This window comes from Alexandromys fortis, unplaced genomic scaffold, assembly GCF_014885135.2.
Source record: "Alexandromys fortis isolate MF-2015 unplaced genomic scaffold, M_Fortis_MF-2015_v1.1 scaffold_121, whole genome shotgun sequence".
Classification (NCBI taxonomy): Eukaryota; Metazoa; Chordata; class Mammalia; order Rodentia; family Cricetidae; genus Alexandromys; species Alexandromys fortis.
The window spans coordinates 4,393,932-4,411,362 of NW_026068037.1; the positions used below are offsets into that span (position 1 = coordinate 4,393,932).

The window sequence follows — 17,431 nt, forward strand, 5'->3', positions numbered from 1 at the left end:
ACACAAATCTATTCCCTGTATAGGGAAAGCGGAACTGACAGAAAACGTGTTCAAGGTGATGGAGACATCTTACACTCAGGGTGTTTTAGTTGCACAGCATTATATACACAATCATACACAATCAGGTGGAAAATCAAATCAATTATTATGAATGAAGTGTTTGCTGGAACAATTAACCTTTAGCCTACCTTGCCTCATCCTTTCAGCTCTTGATACAGTATCTGAGGTCAAAACACTCATCAGTATGGCCACAGTGGTGAAACCGTCATCATTCTTCATTTCAGAAAATTTCCACCTTGGGTGTGGGTTCCATAAGACACTATGCTATGAGTGCAGCCGCTGTGCCAAACCATGCTTCTCTGTCCTCACCACAGGTGTCCCTTGTGCATCTTCTGAAGACTGTCCGGCTGCTGCGTCTTTTACGCCTTCTGCAGAAACTTGACCGTTATTCTCAACACAGCACAATTGTCCTCACCCTGCTCATGTCCATGTTTGCTCTCCTTGCACACTGGATGGCATGTATCTGGTATGTCATTGGAAAAATGGAGAGGGAGGACAACAGCCTTCTCAAGTGGGAAGTCGGTAAGGGCTTCTGTAAAATTTTCCACTTTTAGTTAAAAGGGAATGTTGTGTAGAGTATGAGGGAGGTGAAAGATGTTTGTGAATATATTTGGGCTAGTCATTCATTTATTAAATTTTTATTACACTGAATTATGTAGACCATTCTCATCAGTGTATATAATGTACTTTCTGTGCATTTTCAGTATTCCTCCGCTCTCCTCTCCCATGCCTTCCTCACTCGCATCAATCCTCTTCCCCATACAGCTTTATAGATACAGTTTTTCTTACTGATCTTTTCAATTTAAAACACAAGTAACAAAATCTCCTTCAAAAGCTTGCATGGTTTCCTAATGAAGAAGATGAACCTTTCTTTCTCCCATCAGGAAAGTAAAGTACCAAAAGGTTGTGTCATACTTAGAGGATCAGTGATGGCACAGAAAACAAGATCATTTACAAATATTTATAAGATTTCATCATTCCACAACTCATAAAAGTTTGGGGTTTCTCTTTCATGTGTTACACAGTTTAGCATAGATGAATATGCAATGCTAAGCCTAGGAACACATTGTAAAATATATGGAAACTTACATAAAATAAAAGTCCTCAAGAAGTAGATACCCTTTTATGCATACACATTCACCATCTTTTCCACACTCTGTAGAATTGCCATGGTACTATTGGAGGGCCATTGATTTTACTCTTGTTTTGACATTTAATCAAAATTTCTTAGTTGGCTGAAATTTCACTTATCTTCTCCATAAAAAAAATCAATTTTGAACTTTTGAAAGAAGCTCAGCCCTTTACAGAGGACTAAACCACAGGAGACTCCAGCAAGAGAAGTGCCCACTGTGTCCAGCTCCTGAAGCAGCTTGTGATTGGAGCATTCTGTGCTGGCTGTCATAAATGTCACTCTCACCACAGAGCATGTCCAAAACCTTCACAGGGCATCCCTGAAATATAAGCTGGAGATCTTGAGGATGCAAGGTGAAGAAAGGTAATTTCCTTACCAAGTTCTTTAAGAAACAAAATGGTCTTACTCTTCTCAGCTGAGCCCCACAAAGCAGCCAATGCACTGTCATGGTTTTCCTCTCAGAAGGGTTTTTTTTCTTCCTTTCCAGGCCATGTTTTAAATATCTTGCTAGGGTTCTTATTTCTCAGAATGAATGAAAGACATAAATAAAACTGTAGGCTTGAAGCAAAGCAAAGGTGTCTTAGATTTTCAAAAAAAACAAACAAACAAACAAAAAAACAATGAGATCCACGAGAGAGAGAGAGAGAGAGAGAGAGAGAGAGAGAGAGAGAGAGAGAGAGAGAGAGAGAGAGAGAGAGAGAGAGCTGCCCTAATGTGAGTTTCAGGATTTGCTACCTGCCCTTTGGCCTTGGTCCATATTCACATTCTGTCTTGTGCTCAGCATCTGATTCTCTCTGATTTCCTTCAGGCTCCAGACCTGTGCATTCATATTAATTTGTAAGGTTTGTCATCTGAATCTCCAGCTAGGCAAATTCAGCTTCCTCACACTCTCAAAATCAAGTTATGTGAGGAATGCTTTTTGTTACACTTCTACCATGTCAGCTGTGCTACAGACATAAAATCTAGCTTTTGATTTTCTTCTCACAAATATGCAGAACTGTTTATTCTTTAAGAAAGAGGGAGCCAGCAACCTGAAGTGTAGCAGTATTAGCCCCGGCCTTGACCCTGGTGTTAGGGCACACTGTAATAGGAAGGTGGTAAACTGGGTCTCAGGCTGGTAAAGGCCTGAAGGCTGGTAAAGGCAGGAAAGCATGGTGCTTGCATCTGTAAACCTTTTCTGCCCTCCCTAACCAACTCCTAGATTTTTAGTAATTTAGTTCTGCTGTCTGGAGCACAGTCCCCATGTCTACAAATTAAGAACCCCACTAAATAACTGAAAAGTCCTATTCTGAATTCCATGATATATATAATGTTCAAGAATACACAAATTTAAAACTCTGCCTCCTAGGCATCATGGGATATGTGTTCTTATCACAGGATAGTGTCCACCCACTGTCCTCTGCAGCCACCCGACATCAGCTAGTTTGAAGATGTATCTCCAGGTTTTACAAGGATCATGCCTTATCACAGAATCACTGTTTTTATTCAGCTAATGTGCAAGTAATCTCTTATGAGATTAGGTTTTCTGTCTAAATAGTTCTTGCAGTGTGATTAAGAAGAAGGTATGTTCATTATGCCTGTAAATATGTTTGGACAAGGTTTGGACATGGTCTTCCCTTCCTCTAGAATTCCTTGTATTATTTGTGCCCTGACTAAATCGTTTCCCAGGAGAGATTTGTCTGAATATTAAACAATCAGAGCTTTTCTACCTGTTAGCTTATTTTTATGATGTAATTTCTTTTTTGGTAGTGGTAAGTTTTGTCCTTTTCCCCAGTTACAATTCAGCACATGAATAAAATCCTGTTAGAGAACACATTGCTCTTTACTTTTGTGACTAACATATAGAACAGGTTCTTCTGTCCAAAGGACAGATCTCTTTCTAATCATTTTCAACTATCCAATTACTCTCCTCTTGTTCTTGGCAAGTTCAATACTGACAGCTAAAGTGCTTTGGTATTTTCTCTCCAAACATACCCAAGTTCATCTGTAAACCTCTTTAAGCCTGGTCAATGCCAGTTTTGTTTTTTAACTATCTTTTCACAGTTTACATGCCAGATCCATTTCCCACTCCTCCCCTTCTTTTGTTCCCTCCACCTTCTTCCTATCCCACTTCCCTCCATCCCATCTTCATCCACTCTTCCGGGAGGGTAAGGCTTCTCATGGGGAGTCAACAAAGTCTAGCACATTGTTTTGAGGTGGGACCAAGGCCCTCCCAACTATATCTAGACTGCACAAGGTATCCCTCCAGAGAAAATGAGGTTCAAAAAACCAATACAAGCAGCAGGGATAAATCCAGGTCTTACTGCCAGTGGCCCCTCAGTCTGCCTCAGCCGTGCAACTGTCACCCACATTCAGAAGGCCCAGTTTTGTCCTATACTGGTTCCCTCCCTCTCAGGCTGCATTTGGAAGGCTTTCATTAGCTCAAGTAAGCTGTTTCAATGGGTATCCCCAACATGGTCTTGACCTCTTTGCTCATATTCTCACTGCTCCCTCTCTTCGACTGGACTTTGGAAGCTCAGCCCAATGATCTGCTGTGATTCCCTGCATTTGTTTCCATCAGTTGCTGGATGTAGGTTCTATGATGACATTTAAGATAGTCATCAATCTGACTAGAGGACAAAGATAGTTCAGGCACCCTCTCCACTATTGCACAGGGCCTTAGCTAGGGTCATCCTTGTGGATTCCTGGGAATTTCTCTAGGGACAGGTTTCTTGCTAGCCCCATAATGGCTTGCTCAATCAAGCCATTATGTTCTCTGTCTCTGTCCTTCCCATATCTTGACCATCCCATTCCCTCTAGTTGTTCTCTGTCTCTGTCCTTCTCATATCTTGACCATCCCATTCCCTCTAGTTCTTCTCCCCATCCTTTTCTCCCCTCCTCTCCACTCCTTTCCTTCCATATTCCTCCCCATGTTTCCAATTTTCTCAGGAGATCTTGTCTATTTTCCCTTCCCATGGGGATCTAAGTATGTTTCTCTTAGGGTTTTCCTTGTTACTTATCTTCCCTGGGGTCATGTACTATAGGTTCCTTATCCTTTGCTTTACAACTAGTATTCATCTATGAGTGGGTACACACCATGCTTATCTTCCTGGGTCTGGGTTACCTCAGGAACCTAGCCTCTGAAACTTATCTAGAAATTTTTCTACAGTCTTGTATATTGGGAAGATTGCAAGGAAAGGCTCAAAAGCTTTCTGCCTAAGACAGAGAGAACAAACAGGCAGATCACTATAGGTTTTCTCATTCACCTGAAAATAACACTTTTACGTGTACATTGCATGCTTGTTTTTCGCCATCAAAACCAGTATGTCATACAACAGATCCTTAGACTATTTATGCTATCTCTACAGCTTGTGCTTCCTGCTAAGGTAGAACATCTCAGAGGATTTTTGAGAATTCAGAGCATAGGACAGCAGAAGACAGGAAGAAACCATTAACTTTGCTTTGTCTCTAATGTCTGTAAAATGGAAACAATGTCTCCTTGAGATGGCCAGTATAAAGTTATCAAGCATATAAACTGACCTGTAGCATATTGGGAGCTGTTTCATTACTTTCTGTGTAAGTGTGGGAATCCCGCATTTAGATTTCCATGTGAAAGCAAGAAGTGGTATAGAGGACCAACAAACAAGGTTGTCATCTGTGCATCTACATTCACATACATGTGCGAGTATACATTTCCACATATATACACATCTCACACACATGTGAAGGTAAAAAAATGAAAAGTAAAGCCATGTAACTAGCACCTGGTCACTGTCAATAAGTGATGTCTACTGTAGACATAATTAATATTATTATGACAACTACTCTTATGAAAGAAACCAATGAATATCATTTTATGTGGGAAGGTTATATAGAAGGTCATTGTGGAGTGTTGCCATTTGATTTAGGTATTATAGGATATTCTGTTCTGAGTGTAAACCAGTTAAAATTAACATAATGGGTAGGTCTGACACCTGTCGCCTTAATAGTTCCCTCCTGTTAAGGCAGGACACATTTTAGAAGATGTGGACATAGAGTGTTAAGGGTAATATTTAACTCTACATTGAAGAAATGTATCATAAGTAAATTTTGAGAGTACTTTCTAAAGTTGAGTGTTTATTTGACTGCAAGAAAATGTTTTTACAGGTGTCTTTCCAGGAGCTGTTCTGTTTGTTTGTTTCCTACAAGCATCTTCAATAAAAGCCAGGCAGTGGTGGTGCACATCTTTAATCCCAGCACTCAGGAGGCAGAGGCAGTTGCATCTCTGTGAGTTTGAAGCCAGCCTGGGCTACAAGAGCTACTCCCAGGATAGGCTCCAAAGCTACAGAGAAACATGTTAGTGATATTTTCTAACCCGAGCTCACTGCTGATGCAAAAATTCCCAATCAAGATGAATCAAATCAAGCCATATTAAGAAATATCTAGGTTTAGTGGGAGATCTACACTCTCGGGTGGCCTGGAGGGGAAAACCAGGAAGCCACAGAAAAGCGACTCCTGGGGAGGAAGAAAGGGAGACCACGTGTTCCTCTTTTGGGGGATCACTTAAATACCCTAGGGAGTGGTCCTGACCCCACCCCCAGGGAGGGGTTAGGATCTGGCCTGCTGGGATTTGGAGTCCAGACCAGGCCTGAGGGCTGGGATAGATGCAAGGGGCTGGGGCCTATTCTCCCAACTTGACAAAACCTGTCTGTTAGGTTTCTGTCTGATTGACCTGTCCATTGGTGAGAGAGGAGTGTTGAAGTCTCCTACTATTAGTGTGTGCGGTTTGATGGCTGCCTTGAGTTTTAGTAATGTTTCTTTTACGTACGTGGGTGCTTTTATATTAGGGGCATAGATATTCAGGATTGAGACTTCTTCTTGATGAATTGATCCTGTTATGAGTATAAAATGTCCCTCTCCGTCTCTTCTGATTGATTTAAGTTTGAAGTCAAGTTTGTTAGAAATTAGTATGGCCACACCTGCTTGTTTCTTAGGTCCATTTGCTTGATAAGCCTTTTCCCAGCCCTTTACTCTGAGTAGGTGCCTGTCTCTGTGTTTGAGGTGTGTTTCTTGTAAACAGCAGAATGTTGGATCCTGCTTTCGTATCCAATCTCTTAGCCTGTGCCTTTTTATAGGTGAGTTGAGCCCATTGACATTAAGTGATATTAATGACCAGGGGATGTTAACTCCGGTCACTTCTTTAGTAGTAGAGTTCGTGTGCGTCCCTTCTTTGAGTTGCGCTGGTGACGGGTCTCTAGATGTCTGAGTTATTGTGGTCATTGTTGGACTCCTTGGTTAGAGATTTTCCTTCTATTACTTTCTGTAAGGCTGGGTTTGTGGCTACGTATTGTTTAAATTTGTTTTTATCCTGGAAAATTTTGTTTTCTCCATTTATGGTGAATGAAAGCTTGGCTGGGTATAGTAGTCTGGGCTTGCATCCATGGTCTCTTAGTTTTTGCAGTACATCTATCCAGGACCTTCTGGCTTTCATGGTTTCCATAGAGAAGTCAGGTGTAAGTCTGATAGGTTTACCTTTGTAAGTAACTTGGCCTTTTTCCTTTGCGGCTCTTAATATTCTTTCTTTATTCTGTATGCTTTGTGTTTTGATTATTATATGGCGAGGGGATTTTTTTTTTTGATCCAGCCTATTCGGTGGACAAAACCTGTCTCAACAAACAAACAAGCAAACAAAAAAAAGCAAGCTACGTGAAATGGTCTTGGAATATTATTCAGTGGGGAGCCCTTACTAGTGATGCAGGGGGCACTGGATCCACCCTCTGTGTGGCAAGCATGGAAGCTGTGAGATTCTCAGACTTCCATATGTCTCAGTTAATAAGTGTGCATTCTGTTGTAATTATTACCATTTCTAGAATTCAAGTAATGGCACCTGTAAGGTTCAGTTGATGACACTGAGTTTGTTTTTAAAGAACTCTTTTGGAATCTTAAGAAGAATTTAGTTTCAAACTCCTACAATTTAGATTTGAATCCACCTCAAAGATTTGCTGTGCCTGTGACCCCAGTTGTGGCATGGCCCGAAGAATTCTCATTTCCTCATCTGTAGCAGTGTGGATGTATAGATATTCCTGGAAGCTGCCTCACAGAGTATCTGGGGCATTGGATGCTCCTGCTTCTGGCTCCTGAGATTTTCCCCTGTATTCTTACCAGGCCATCTTCTAGCTCTCTGGCATCCACATCCCAGTGAACAGTGCTAGAGGAAAACTGAAGCTCTACCCAGGTCTAGTGAGGACATGAGCTTTGTGCTTCATTCACATTCTGAATTACGAAACAAAACTCAGACTCATTTACTCATCAATTCACGGAACAACTCTTGGGAAATGAGTTATAAGGACACAATAAACATGACAACCTTAACAACTATTCTGCATATGTTGAGGTGGGATTTCCTGTTAGCTCTCCCTGCCTCCTCACCACTGGTTCCTGGTTCCTGAAGGGTGAATACAGAATGACTAGACACTAGTCACATGCCAACAACTATGTAACATTTTCAGACTGCCCAGACAAAGGCAGACTTCATTTTAATTTTATTTCTCTTTCTGTGAGAAAACATCCTGACAAAAAGCAATTTAGGGGAGAAAGAGTTTATTTAGCTCATAATTCCAGGTTATAGTCTGTAACTGGAGGTTTCTCTCCTGCCTGCCATTTACTAAATAATCACTCTGAGGCTTAATACTATTTAAAAACTGTTTCACCTACTAGCCAAGGCTTATTATTAACTAGTTGCTACAACTTAAATCAACCCATTTCTATTAGCTTGATAATGGGAAACTTCAGCCAATTGCATGCTGCTTAAGGTGTGTCCCCCTGGGGCCACAGATACCATGTGCTCTTGTATATTTATATATTAAATATTGTATGTGAGTATGCTTCTACCTCTATTTAAAATTGATGTATATATGTTGTATTGATATATACATATACATATATTTACCATATTCCAGTGTACATTTCTACCTCTGATATTATTTATGTAATGACACTTGGAGGTCATTGTCCTCATTTATTGCACAGTTGTTTATTCTCTTAGTCTTCAAGTTAGCTAGGTATCGAGAATTATAAATCAATAGTCATATATGTTTGTCATTTATATTTAGGCTAATCAGGTTCTTTAGATACATAGAGATTATATCTAATATAGATAGTATAATCTTCAACCTCTTTGAAAAGCTATGGAAAATGGCCTTTAATTTACTTAGAATTCCGTGCTAATGAGACACAATCCCTCCTGGCAACACCGCTCTACTCCCGAAAGAACATTGAGCACCAAAGACATTGCACTGGAAGTTTGTCTTCTTCTTGGCAGAACAGGCCTTTGGGCAAAGAAAAGCCCATACCTCGACTGCTGACAAAGGTTCAGAATATCTGTAAATGGATAAAAACAGGATTGTCTTATCTTGCCAAGACAGGATAGGATAGTTCTAAAAAGTTCTTTAACTTTGAAAATGGTGTGCCAGTTATGTTAGGCCTTAGCCAAAGTTGATTGCCTCAACAGTGCAAATGAGACTGTGTGATTGCCCAGGTAGTCAGTTGCCTCTGTTATTTGTTGCACATTTTGGAAGTTTTTCATTTGTACGTCCTGGTTGGAAGTAATATTACTTCCCTTCTCAGATCTTTGATGGAGTTGAAGATTAGATAATTGTAGTTACCTTCTATATTATTTAGACTCCTTGAAATAGAATGCTTAGCAAAACTTTTGTTATATATTTCTTGTTTAATATTGTTTGTTGTTTGTAATTTTATATTTGGTATCTGTTCCTACTTTATATAGTTGTATTGGGTTTAGTTCGATCTTGTTTAGAGAAAGGGGGAGATGATGGGGGACTTCAGCCAATCACATGCTGCTTAAGGTATGTCCCCCTGGGGCCACAGCCAATAAAAACATCCATGTGCTCTTGCTCTCTCTCTCTTTGTTTTCCTGCTCTCCTGAATCGCTGGAATCCTGGTTTTGTAAGTTTCCTTTCTTCTGTTTATTAAAGCTGAATATTATTTTAAGTTGGTTTGGTTAATTACAACTTCCAATCGGCCTTGCCCAACAGCTTATATTTTGCCATGAAGCTCAATTCTTGTTCCCTGGTACTTGCTGGTGTCTCTATTAACTCTTCCTTCTTTCTCCCTGTATTCAGTTTGGCTATCCTGCCTAGACATATTCTGTCCTGCCATAGAACCAAAGCAGCTTATTTATTAACTAAAGATAATAAAACATATTCACAACATAGATAAGGGCATCCCACATCATCTCCCCTTTTCTGTCTAACTGAAAAGGGAAGTTTTAACTTTAACATAGTAAAATTATGTACAACAAAACAGGTACAAGCAAGAACTACAGTTATAATATTTAGTTTATCTGTATTTGGAAAAATTAAAGAAAATATTCCATTTATTTTATCTTCATGAGTCTAAAGTTTTCTATCCAATTTTATCTTTTAGCATAACTAAGTAAAACTATAATCCTAACCATCTAGTCATCAACTCCATCAAAAATGCCAGAAGGATATAATATTATCTAACTAAACAAGAAGTGTTTTGTAAGCAATTTCCAAAACTCTAGAAATGACATAAATATCTGGCTGCCTGGACAATCACCCAAAGTTCTTCTATATCATTGGGGAAAATGTCTTCAGCCTATAGGCCTAGAGTGTCTGGCAGATTCCTCAGGAAACAAAAAATCTAAAGGACTGTCCCAACCATTTTGGCAAGTTTAGCAGTTATTTTTCTATGGGTCCTGCATGGCCAGTATACTAAGAATACTGACAAACAGTCCAGGCAAGAGTAGTTTCTTGCCCAAATGACTAACCCTTCCACAAGGAAAGCAAACTCTATAAGGAGCTTCTTTGATGCCCATTATCCTCTTGAAGTAATTGGTGCTGCCAGAAGCAGATGTGTCTCACTGAGAAAAGTCTAAGTTCTTAAAACATTTTAATTGCCATTTTCTGTAGGTCTTTGAAGTGTTTGAAGCTCACCTATCTATTTGAAATAGAAAACTTAACCAACATAACTGTAAGTTTGACTATTATAGATTTATATTTCTTAACTATACATTTCATTTTAATGAGCTGTGTTTGTACACTTAAACAAGTGTACAAATATACATATAGTTTAAAAAATTGGCCTTAAATTTGCATTAAAGGCCTAAAATCTATACCCATATAAAGTATTTTGAGATCAATTATTGTCTTTGTTTTAAGGATTTAAATTCAATAATCTACCCTTTTTCCTCATTTCATTATAACAACCTTTTCTTCTGTTAGAAAGAAATTGACTAAGACCATTAACTACTCCCCTTTAAATGAAAAAAAAAAACATTTATAACAATATTTTGAGAATTTAGGTATAGTTTTTCATATTACTTCCTGTTTTGGGGGGTGCTGATAATCTTACGGGGATCCTGAGAAAATTTAGAATTATGTTTAAATCTTGGTTGTAGTTGTCTGTGAAGCTGCATCATCTCAGCCAGTTGTCTTGAAGCTGTTCTGGATGTTGGAGCACCTGGGCCATTGCTCCCATGGAAACTTCTCAGGGGTCTTATGTGATCAAACCATTAGACTGGAAGGAAATCCAAAGCTTCTCTTCTCTGGAAGTAAAAGCAGAACCTCTTTCCCAAAGCAACATATCTTTAATACCCAAATTTTTAAGTCAAACAACCTTAAAATTGGTTTAGCTTAGCAGTCCCACAATCAAATGTTTCTCTGCAGTTAGCTCATTAACAGTCAAAAATGCAAAGAAAACACAATAGTATACATAATATAGACTCTCTGTGTATCTTCCACCTTTATATGACTTTTTCCTTTTATATTATTTTTACTATCTCTTTAAAACTTTTTTTAAAACTCTTACAACTAATACAGACTCTTGTCCTTTTATCCTGCCCTTCCAGTATATATGCAGTAGAGAAATTCCCCATTAAGTAAAAAAGACAAATGTCTAACACCCTTAATTTTATATTTAAAAACTTCAGAAAAGTTGATGAAATATTTATTAGAATTTCTCTTTGAATCATCACAGCCTTCACAGATGCCATCATATCTGCTTACCGTAACACAGTCTACACTCCTTAGGCCTGCGCAACAGTGAGCTCCTCCTTAGTGCTTCTTTCCTCAGCTAAACTGATCGAAATCAGTGGGCCAACCTTGTTCTGAAAATATCATTTTATAATATTTCTCAAATTTCTCAACTTAAGATCCTAACAGGCTGAACTTTGAAATAAATGATCTACCAAGGGATAGCAGACAGTTTATAATGTAAAAGGTAGTTTATAGCATAAGAGGTGATTTCTCTCTTAATTCTCAGGTTGGAGTAGGCTTATCTTTTGTAGATGTATAAAATGCACCTATGCCAATCACAGACAAGGATCCACATTCAGTTCCAGCAATGACATTGAGTGACCCGCAAACACCTGTAACTCCAGCTCCATGGAATCAGGCTTCCTCTTCTGGCTTCTGTGGGCACATATATGCAATGCATATAGCTCTACACACACACACACACACACACACACACACACACACACACGATTAAAAGTCATTAAAATGCAGGTCAGTAGGTCTGTGGGGCAGTCCAGTCTCTTTCTTTGCACCCAGCTCCCAGAAGACTCTGCCCTTTGATTAGACATGTTGTGGAAGTCTTGAGGTTGAAGGAATCATATGCAGCCAGTAACAAAGAGCTCTAATCTGAAGCGGCTCAGTGCTTCTTTCTTTTTCCATTGTCTCCGCCTTTTCTAATCCCCAGCTTCTTTACAAATTTCTTTGTTCCTAAGATTGTGGAGGTCTACTAGAAAATAGCAACCATCACTGCTAAAACAAGTCAACACAGTTCTGAAGGCTATCATCAGAAAGTGTTCCTGTTGCTGTTAGTTCTGGGAAATGAAGACAGCTCTGTGTCTTTACTGAAAAGAGCACCCAGTTCTCTATTCAGCTTTGCAAGGAAGCTTCATGAAAATGGAAAATATTTCCAGCCTTTTGTCTTAGAGAGCAAATGGTTTGTTTAAAAAATCCAGACTCCCTTATTATTTTGAGGAGTATACAACTGCATTTTTCTAATAGATACTGGAGAAATAAAAGAAATAGAAATGTTTATCACTGTTGCTGCAGTCTGATCTTCTGTTTAAACTAATTCGGGCATTTTGAAATAACAAAGCAAAAAAGAAAGAAATGAAGGAAGGAATAAAAGAAAAAGGAAAGATGGAAGATAGAGTTATCAATGACATGTGTCAGTCCTTTCTAAAAGAACTTCTGTTTTTCAAAGAGTAGGGAGGAAACTCACAGGATTGCAGGGCTGCTGGGAGAGAAGGGCAAAGTGGCATCCAGAGAAAACTGGTTACAATCCACATGGAATCTTTGCCCCAAAGTTCCTATCCTCAAACTTTAGAACACAAGCTCCCAGTCACAAAGCTTCTATTGTCATAGAAACTTGAAGAAAAGTAGTCCATTTTTACCCCTGTCCTGGAGGACTTGAAGGCATAGGGCAATCTATGAAATCCTGAAGAATGCGCTAGCTACAACTACATTTAACCAAACCTTTGGCGCATATTGTTAGTTTCTGCTGGCAACTTGTAAACTTGGGGTTAAGAAGAAAATGTCTTGGGAAATATTTTTAAACTCTATATTATAATAGGAAAAAACAAATGATTTTCATCTTTTTATAACAAAGAATACTACATACATTATCTCATAGTAAACCCATAGTAGAGATTGTCCTCATTTATATAATAGAAACAATAAATAATGCCTCACTGGAGAGTCACAATTGAGCTTAAATAAGATCATGTAAAAGCAGCTTGCCTCTTTAGGAATGCCATGGGATTGCAGTGTGGTAGTGTGTTATAAGCAACTATATACACCCAAGAATATATGAATACAGATGTGTGTGAATAGACATCTATGAATCATTTTTATGCCACAAACATGTGCTCTATGTCATGCGGACTGATCTAGGTGAGCATAGAGGATATTATACTACCAATAGGAGAAGAAATTCTAAAGTCAGTATCATTGTTCAATGCTTAGAAATAAATCACACCACTTCTATATTTCATAATGATACCTAATTCTGTGTGGTTAAAGAGCATAATATTCATTATTCATGTGGATTAACGTGAAGTACAGACAATGAAAGCAGAATATGCCTGTTGTATGGGCCAGCTTTTTTTCCTTTCTGCCCCACTAGCTTACTCCCAAAATAACCACACAGAAATTGTATTAATTAAATTACTGCCTGATCTATAAGCTCTAGCCTTTTTTGGCTAACTCTCACATCTTGATTCAACCTATTTCTAATAATCTGTATGTCACCATGAGGTTGTGGCTTACCAGGAAAGATTCAGCATGTCTGACCTGGCAGCTCCATGGCGGCTCAACTCTGTCTGCTGCTTTATTTCTCCCAGAATACAGTTCTGTCTTCTCTGCCTATCTAAGTTCTGCCCTTTCTGGCCAATCAGTTTCTTTATTGATTAACCAATGAAAGCAACACAAATACTGAAGGACCTCCTACACCAGATGTCAAACATTGGGATTCTGTTGCTGTTAAATTGTAATTTTGTTCTGAAGACTTTTGCTGTCTCCATTTCTAATTCTCCAGTATTCAATACCACTTAAGAAGGAATTAGTTTGTTTCTCTCATAGAACGTGGTACACATTACAATAATTACAGATATAGTTAAGTATCATATATATTTGTTGATTGCCTTGGTGGGTTACTCAGTCTAGGGGTTGTAACTCCTTTGAGTATATTCTCCACTAGCTGGCTTCCTATTTCATGCCTACGAGAGCCTGTGGTATCAGTCCCTGGAAACAATCTTTCTCACCTCCTCCCTTCTACTCTTTGGTGTTTTCCTGTATGAACTGATGATCACTGACGATGGTTCTCAAACTTGAAATATGTCACACAGAAAGTGCTACCTTTTTAGTGTCCCCAAAGGCTAGGAGAGCTTTGAAGAAAAGCCTAGTTTGGGGGCTCAAGGATGAGCCTGGTTTAGCTGATTTGAGGCTGGATTATATCAGGTTAATTAACTAATTGATTTTCAAATGCCCAACTAGTTTCCCAATATCATTTTTAGGATGGTTCATTCATTATCATTAATTAAATGTGGCATTTTAATCATATTTAATTATGGCTTATGACATTATTAGACTTCATTCTTCTTACATCGAATCTAATTTTGCGCTGTTATTTCAGCATTTTAATTATTGTGCTGTTTAAAACTTCGTAGAATAAGCAGAGTGGGAACCATTCTAATCTGCCTTTTTACTTAAATCAATATTATAAGAAAATTACTTCCATCAAAATCCAAATAGGATTTCAGCTGACATTCATTTAGAAACAAGATTGAGAATAATTCTTGTGTAACACTGAAGTATTTTTGGCAGAAAGCTATGGTATTCAGTCTCCATTTATTTAAAATATTATCTAAAAGTTAAGTAAAATTAGGCCTTTTCCTTCATACCAGTCACATATAATTCTTGAATTTATTTCTAACCATTTTTACACTTTTGTGCTTCTATGAGTGAAACCAATTTTACATCAATTTTGTTATAATTATGATTGAACAAAAAGTTATTGACTTTTAAATATTTCATAAAATTTCAAGCAATATATATCTAATGTGTTTCATAAGCTTTAATTAGTTTTTTGTAGTTTCAAAAATAATCAGTTCACCTACAAATACTAATATTTCAGGAAGTTATTTGCTTAATTAACTGCTAAAAGATTTGCTGAAAATGGTTTAAATACCAACATATTATTATTATTGTTGTTTTATAATTTAGAAAAGTTTGGTTCTTTTTAAGAGAAATTTTTATTGTATTTATTTATTTGTGGCACACGTCATAAGACACTGGCAAGAGTAGAGTCTCTCTTTGATCATATAGGTCCATGAAATTAAAATCATGTCATCAGGCTTGATTATAAAATCCTTTACCTACTGAGTCATCTCTCTGCTCTTCACCCCCATATATGACTCTGAGAGTCTGAGAAATAGTTTTTTTCAAGCAAGGAATTCCCCAAATGGTTATCTAATACCAAATGTTCATCCCTGACATCATGTACATACAAGTAATAGTATATCAATTGAGCAAGTGTTAGTTATATATTGAGCAACACACACACACACACACAAGCAATAATTAAAGAAAAAGAAGTCATGTATCTGGAATTTGAGAAAGCAGGGGAGTGTACATGGGTGCAGTTGGAGAAGGAAAAGGAAAGGTAAAAATAATGCAATTATATTTTAGTTTCAAAAATGAAAAGTGATATTTATATACTCCTTAGAAGAACAAGGAATGATGGGTCAATTCTTTGCCTGGAGGTTGACTTCTTCTAGCCAAATCATTCCACTAATTAGCTGTATTAAACCATGTTATCTCTCAAAATTTTACATTTAGTTAATTCTCAGTGAATCTGGGCCTTTCTTGGGCCATAAACCCTTTAGACAAATGAATGAGAATTAGAGATCTTTTCTAATGACAAACTTATCTACCCATATATAAATAATACTTTGCATGAAGTTAGAAGTTGCCTGTCTATTTATTCCATTATGTTCATTCATGGGATCCTTATAAGGAAATGAAAGAAAAACACTCTAGAAGTAGTTGACCTTTCAGATTGTTTGCAGCTTAAAGATTTAGCCTTTAAGAAAATTGTCTTGCCCCTGAGTCTTAAGTTCAATCTGTGAGAAACAAGACCAGTTCTCCCCAGTGTTGCAGCTGGTAAGGGGCAGGGCAAAGTCTATATAGCCCTATCCTCTCTGCCTTCGGTGGTATCAGGTACCTTACATGTCAACACAGACAGTGGCTTGCATCAGGGCCCTGAATCCAGACATGAGCCCCAGCAGCAGCCCAGTCCGAGACATCACCATGGCCCAGAGTTGTAATGAAGACAACCACTTCAGACAGCTCCGCACCACTTTCACCTCTTTGGATATGCTTCTGTCCACAGGACATGAACCATCAGGGCTCTCATTGTTTTCCCAGACCATACCATACATTTGCTCACATAATAGTACCACCTTCCCAACCCACAAGGAGCCAGGTGTGCCGATGTTTTCTACTGGAAGCCCGGGGTTGTCCACCCTGTGCCTACATGTGGGTCTCTGACTCAGTTCATCGTGGTGCTCAACAGGAATGCTTCCTCCTTGGAGCTTGGGGGGCGGGGTGTCAGCAATAAATATTGTTAATACGTTAATACCACTGTATATATAAGAAAGTAGACACATGTTGATTGATTAATTTCTCTGAAATTAGACAGGTTGTACACCCTGGAAATGGGCCTTTTGTCTTTTTTTAAAGCTTTTTACTTACTTTCTCAGATTTGTTTTAATTCTTCTGTTTGATTTGCTCTTCTTCACTGACAGAATATCAGAGTTTTCCTTTTTCTATTGATTTTTATTGAGCTCTACATTTTTTCCTGCTTCCTTTACTTTTTCTACCCTTCCCCTTCAACCCTCCCCCAAGGTTCCCAGGCTACTAATTTACTCAGGAGATTTTGTCTTTTTCTACTCCCCATTAGATCTATGTATGTCTCTCTTAGAGTCCTCATTGTTGTCTTATTTCTCTGGGATTGCGATTTGTGGGCTGGTTTTCTTTGCTTTATATTTTAAAATCACTTAGAGTGAGTTCATGTGATAATTGTCTTTCTGGTACTGGGTTACCTCACGCAAAATGATGCTTTCTAGCTCCATCCATTTTCCTGCAAAATTCAAGATGTTATTTTTTTCTGCTGTGTACTACACCATTGTGTAAATGTCCACATTTTCCTTATCCATTTTTTTGGCCGAGAGGCATTTAGGTTGTTTCCTGGTTCTGGCTATGACAAACAAAGCTGCTAGGAACATAGTTGAGCACATGTCCTTCTGGTACAATTGAACATTCTTTGATTATACACCCAAAAGTGGTATTACTGGGTCTTAAAGAAGGTTGTTTCCGAATTTTCTGAAAAATCACCACACTGACATCCAAAGGGGTTGTACTAGCTTTCATTCTCACCAGCAATGCAGAAGTGTTCCCTTTTCCTTACAACCTCTCCAGCATAAGTTGTCATCGGTGTTTTTGATCTTGGCCATTCTTCAGGTGTAAGATGGAATCGCAGAGTTGTTTTGATTTGCATTTCTCTGATGACTAAGAATGTTGAACATTTCCTTAAGTGTTTTTCAACCATTTTGAATTGCTCTGTTGAGAACTCTCTGTTTAGGTCTGTATTCCATTTATTACTGGATTATTTGTTCTTTTGATGACCAATTTCTTGAGTTCTTTGTATATTTTGGAGATTAACCCA

The 17,431-nt window shown here is 38.2% G+C and overlaps 1 protein-coding gene across 1 annotated transcript in view; it reads left to right on the forward strand.

The window, feature by feature from the left end:
• Kcnh8 (potassium voltage-gated channel subfamily H member 8) overlaps positions 1-17,431 on the forward strand; it is a 462,775-nt gene that overhangs the window by 325,383 nt on the left and 119,961 nt on the right. The window contains exon 9 of the mRNA XM_050165081.1: positions 375-582. Within this exon, the coding sequence (XP_050021038.1) occupies positions 375-582 (208 nt within the window). The remainder of the gene's footprint in view (positions 1-374; positions 583-17,431) is intronic.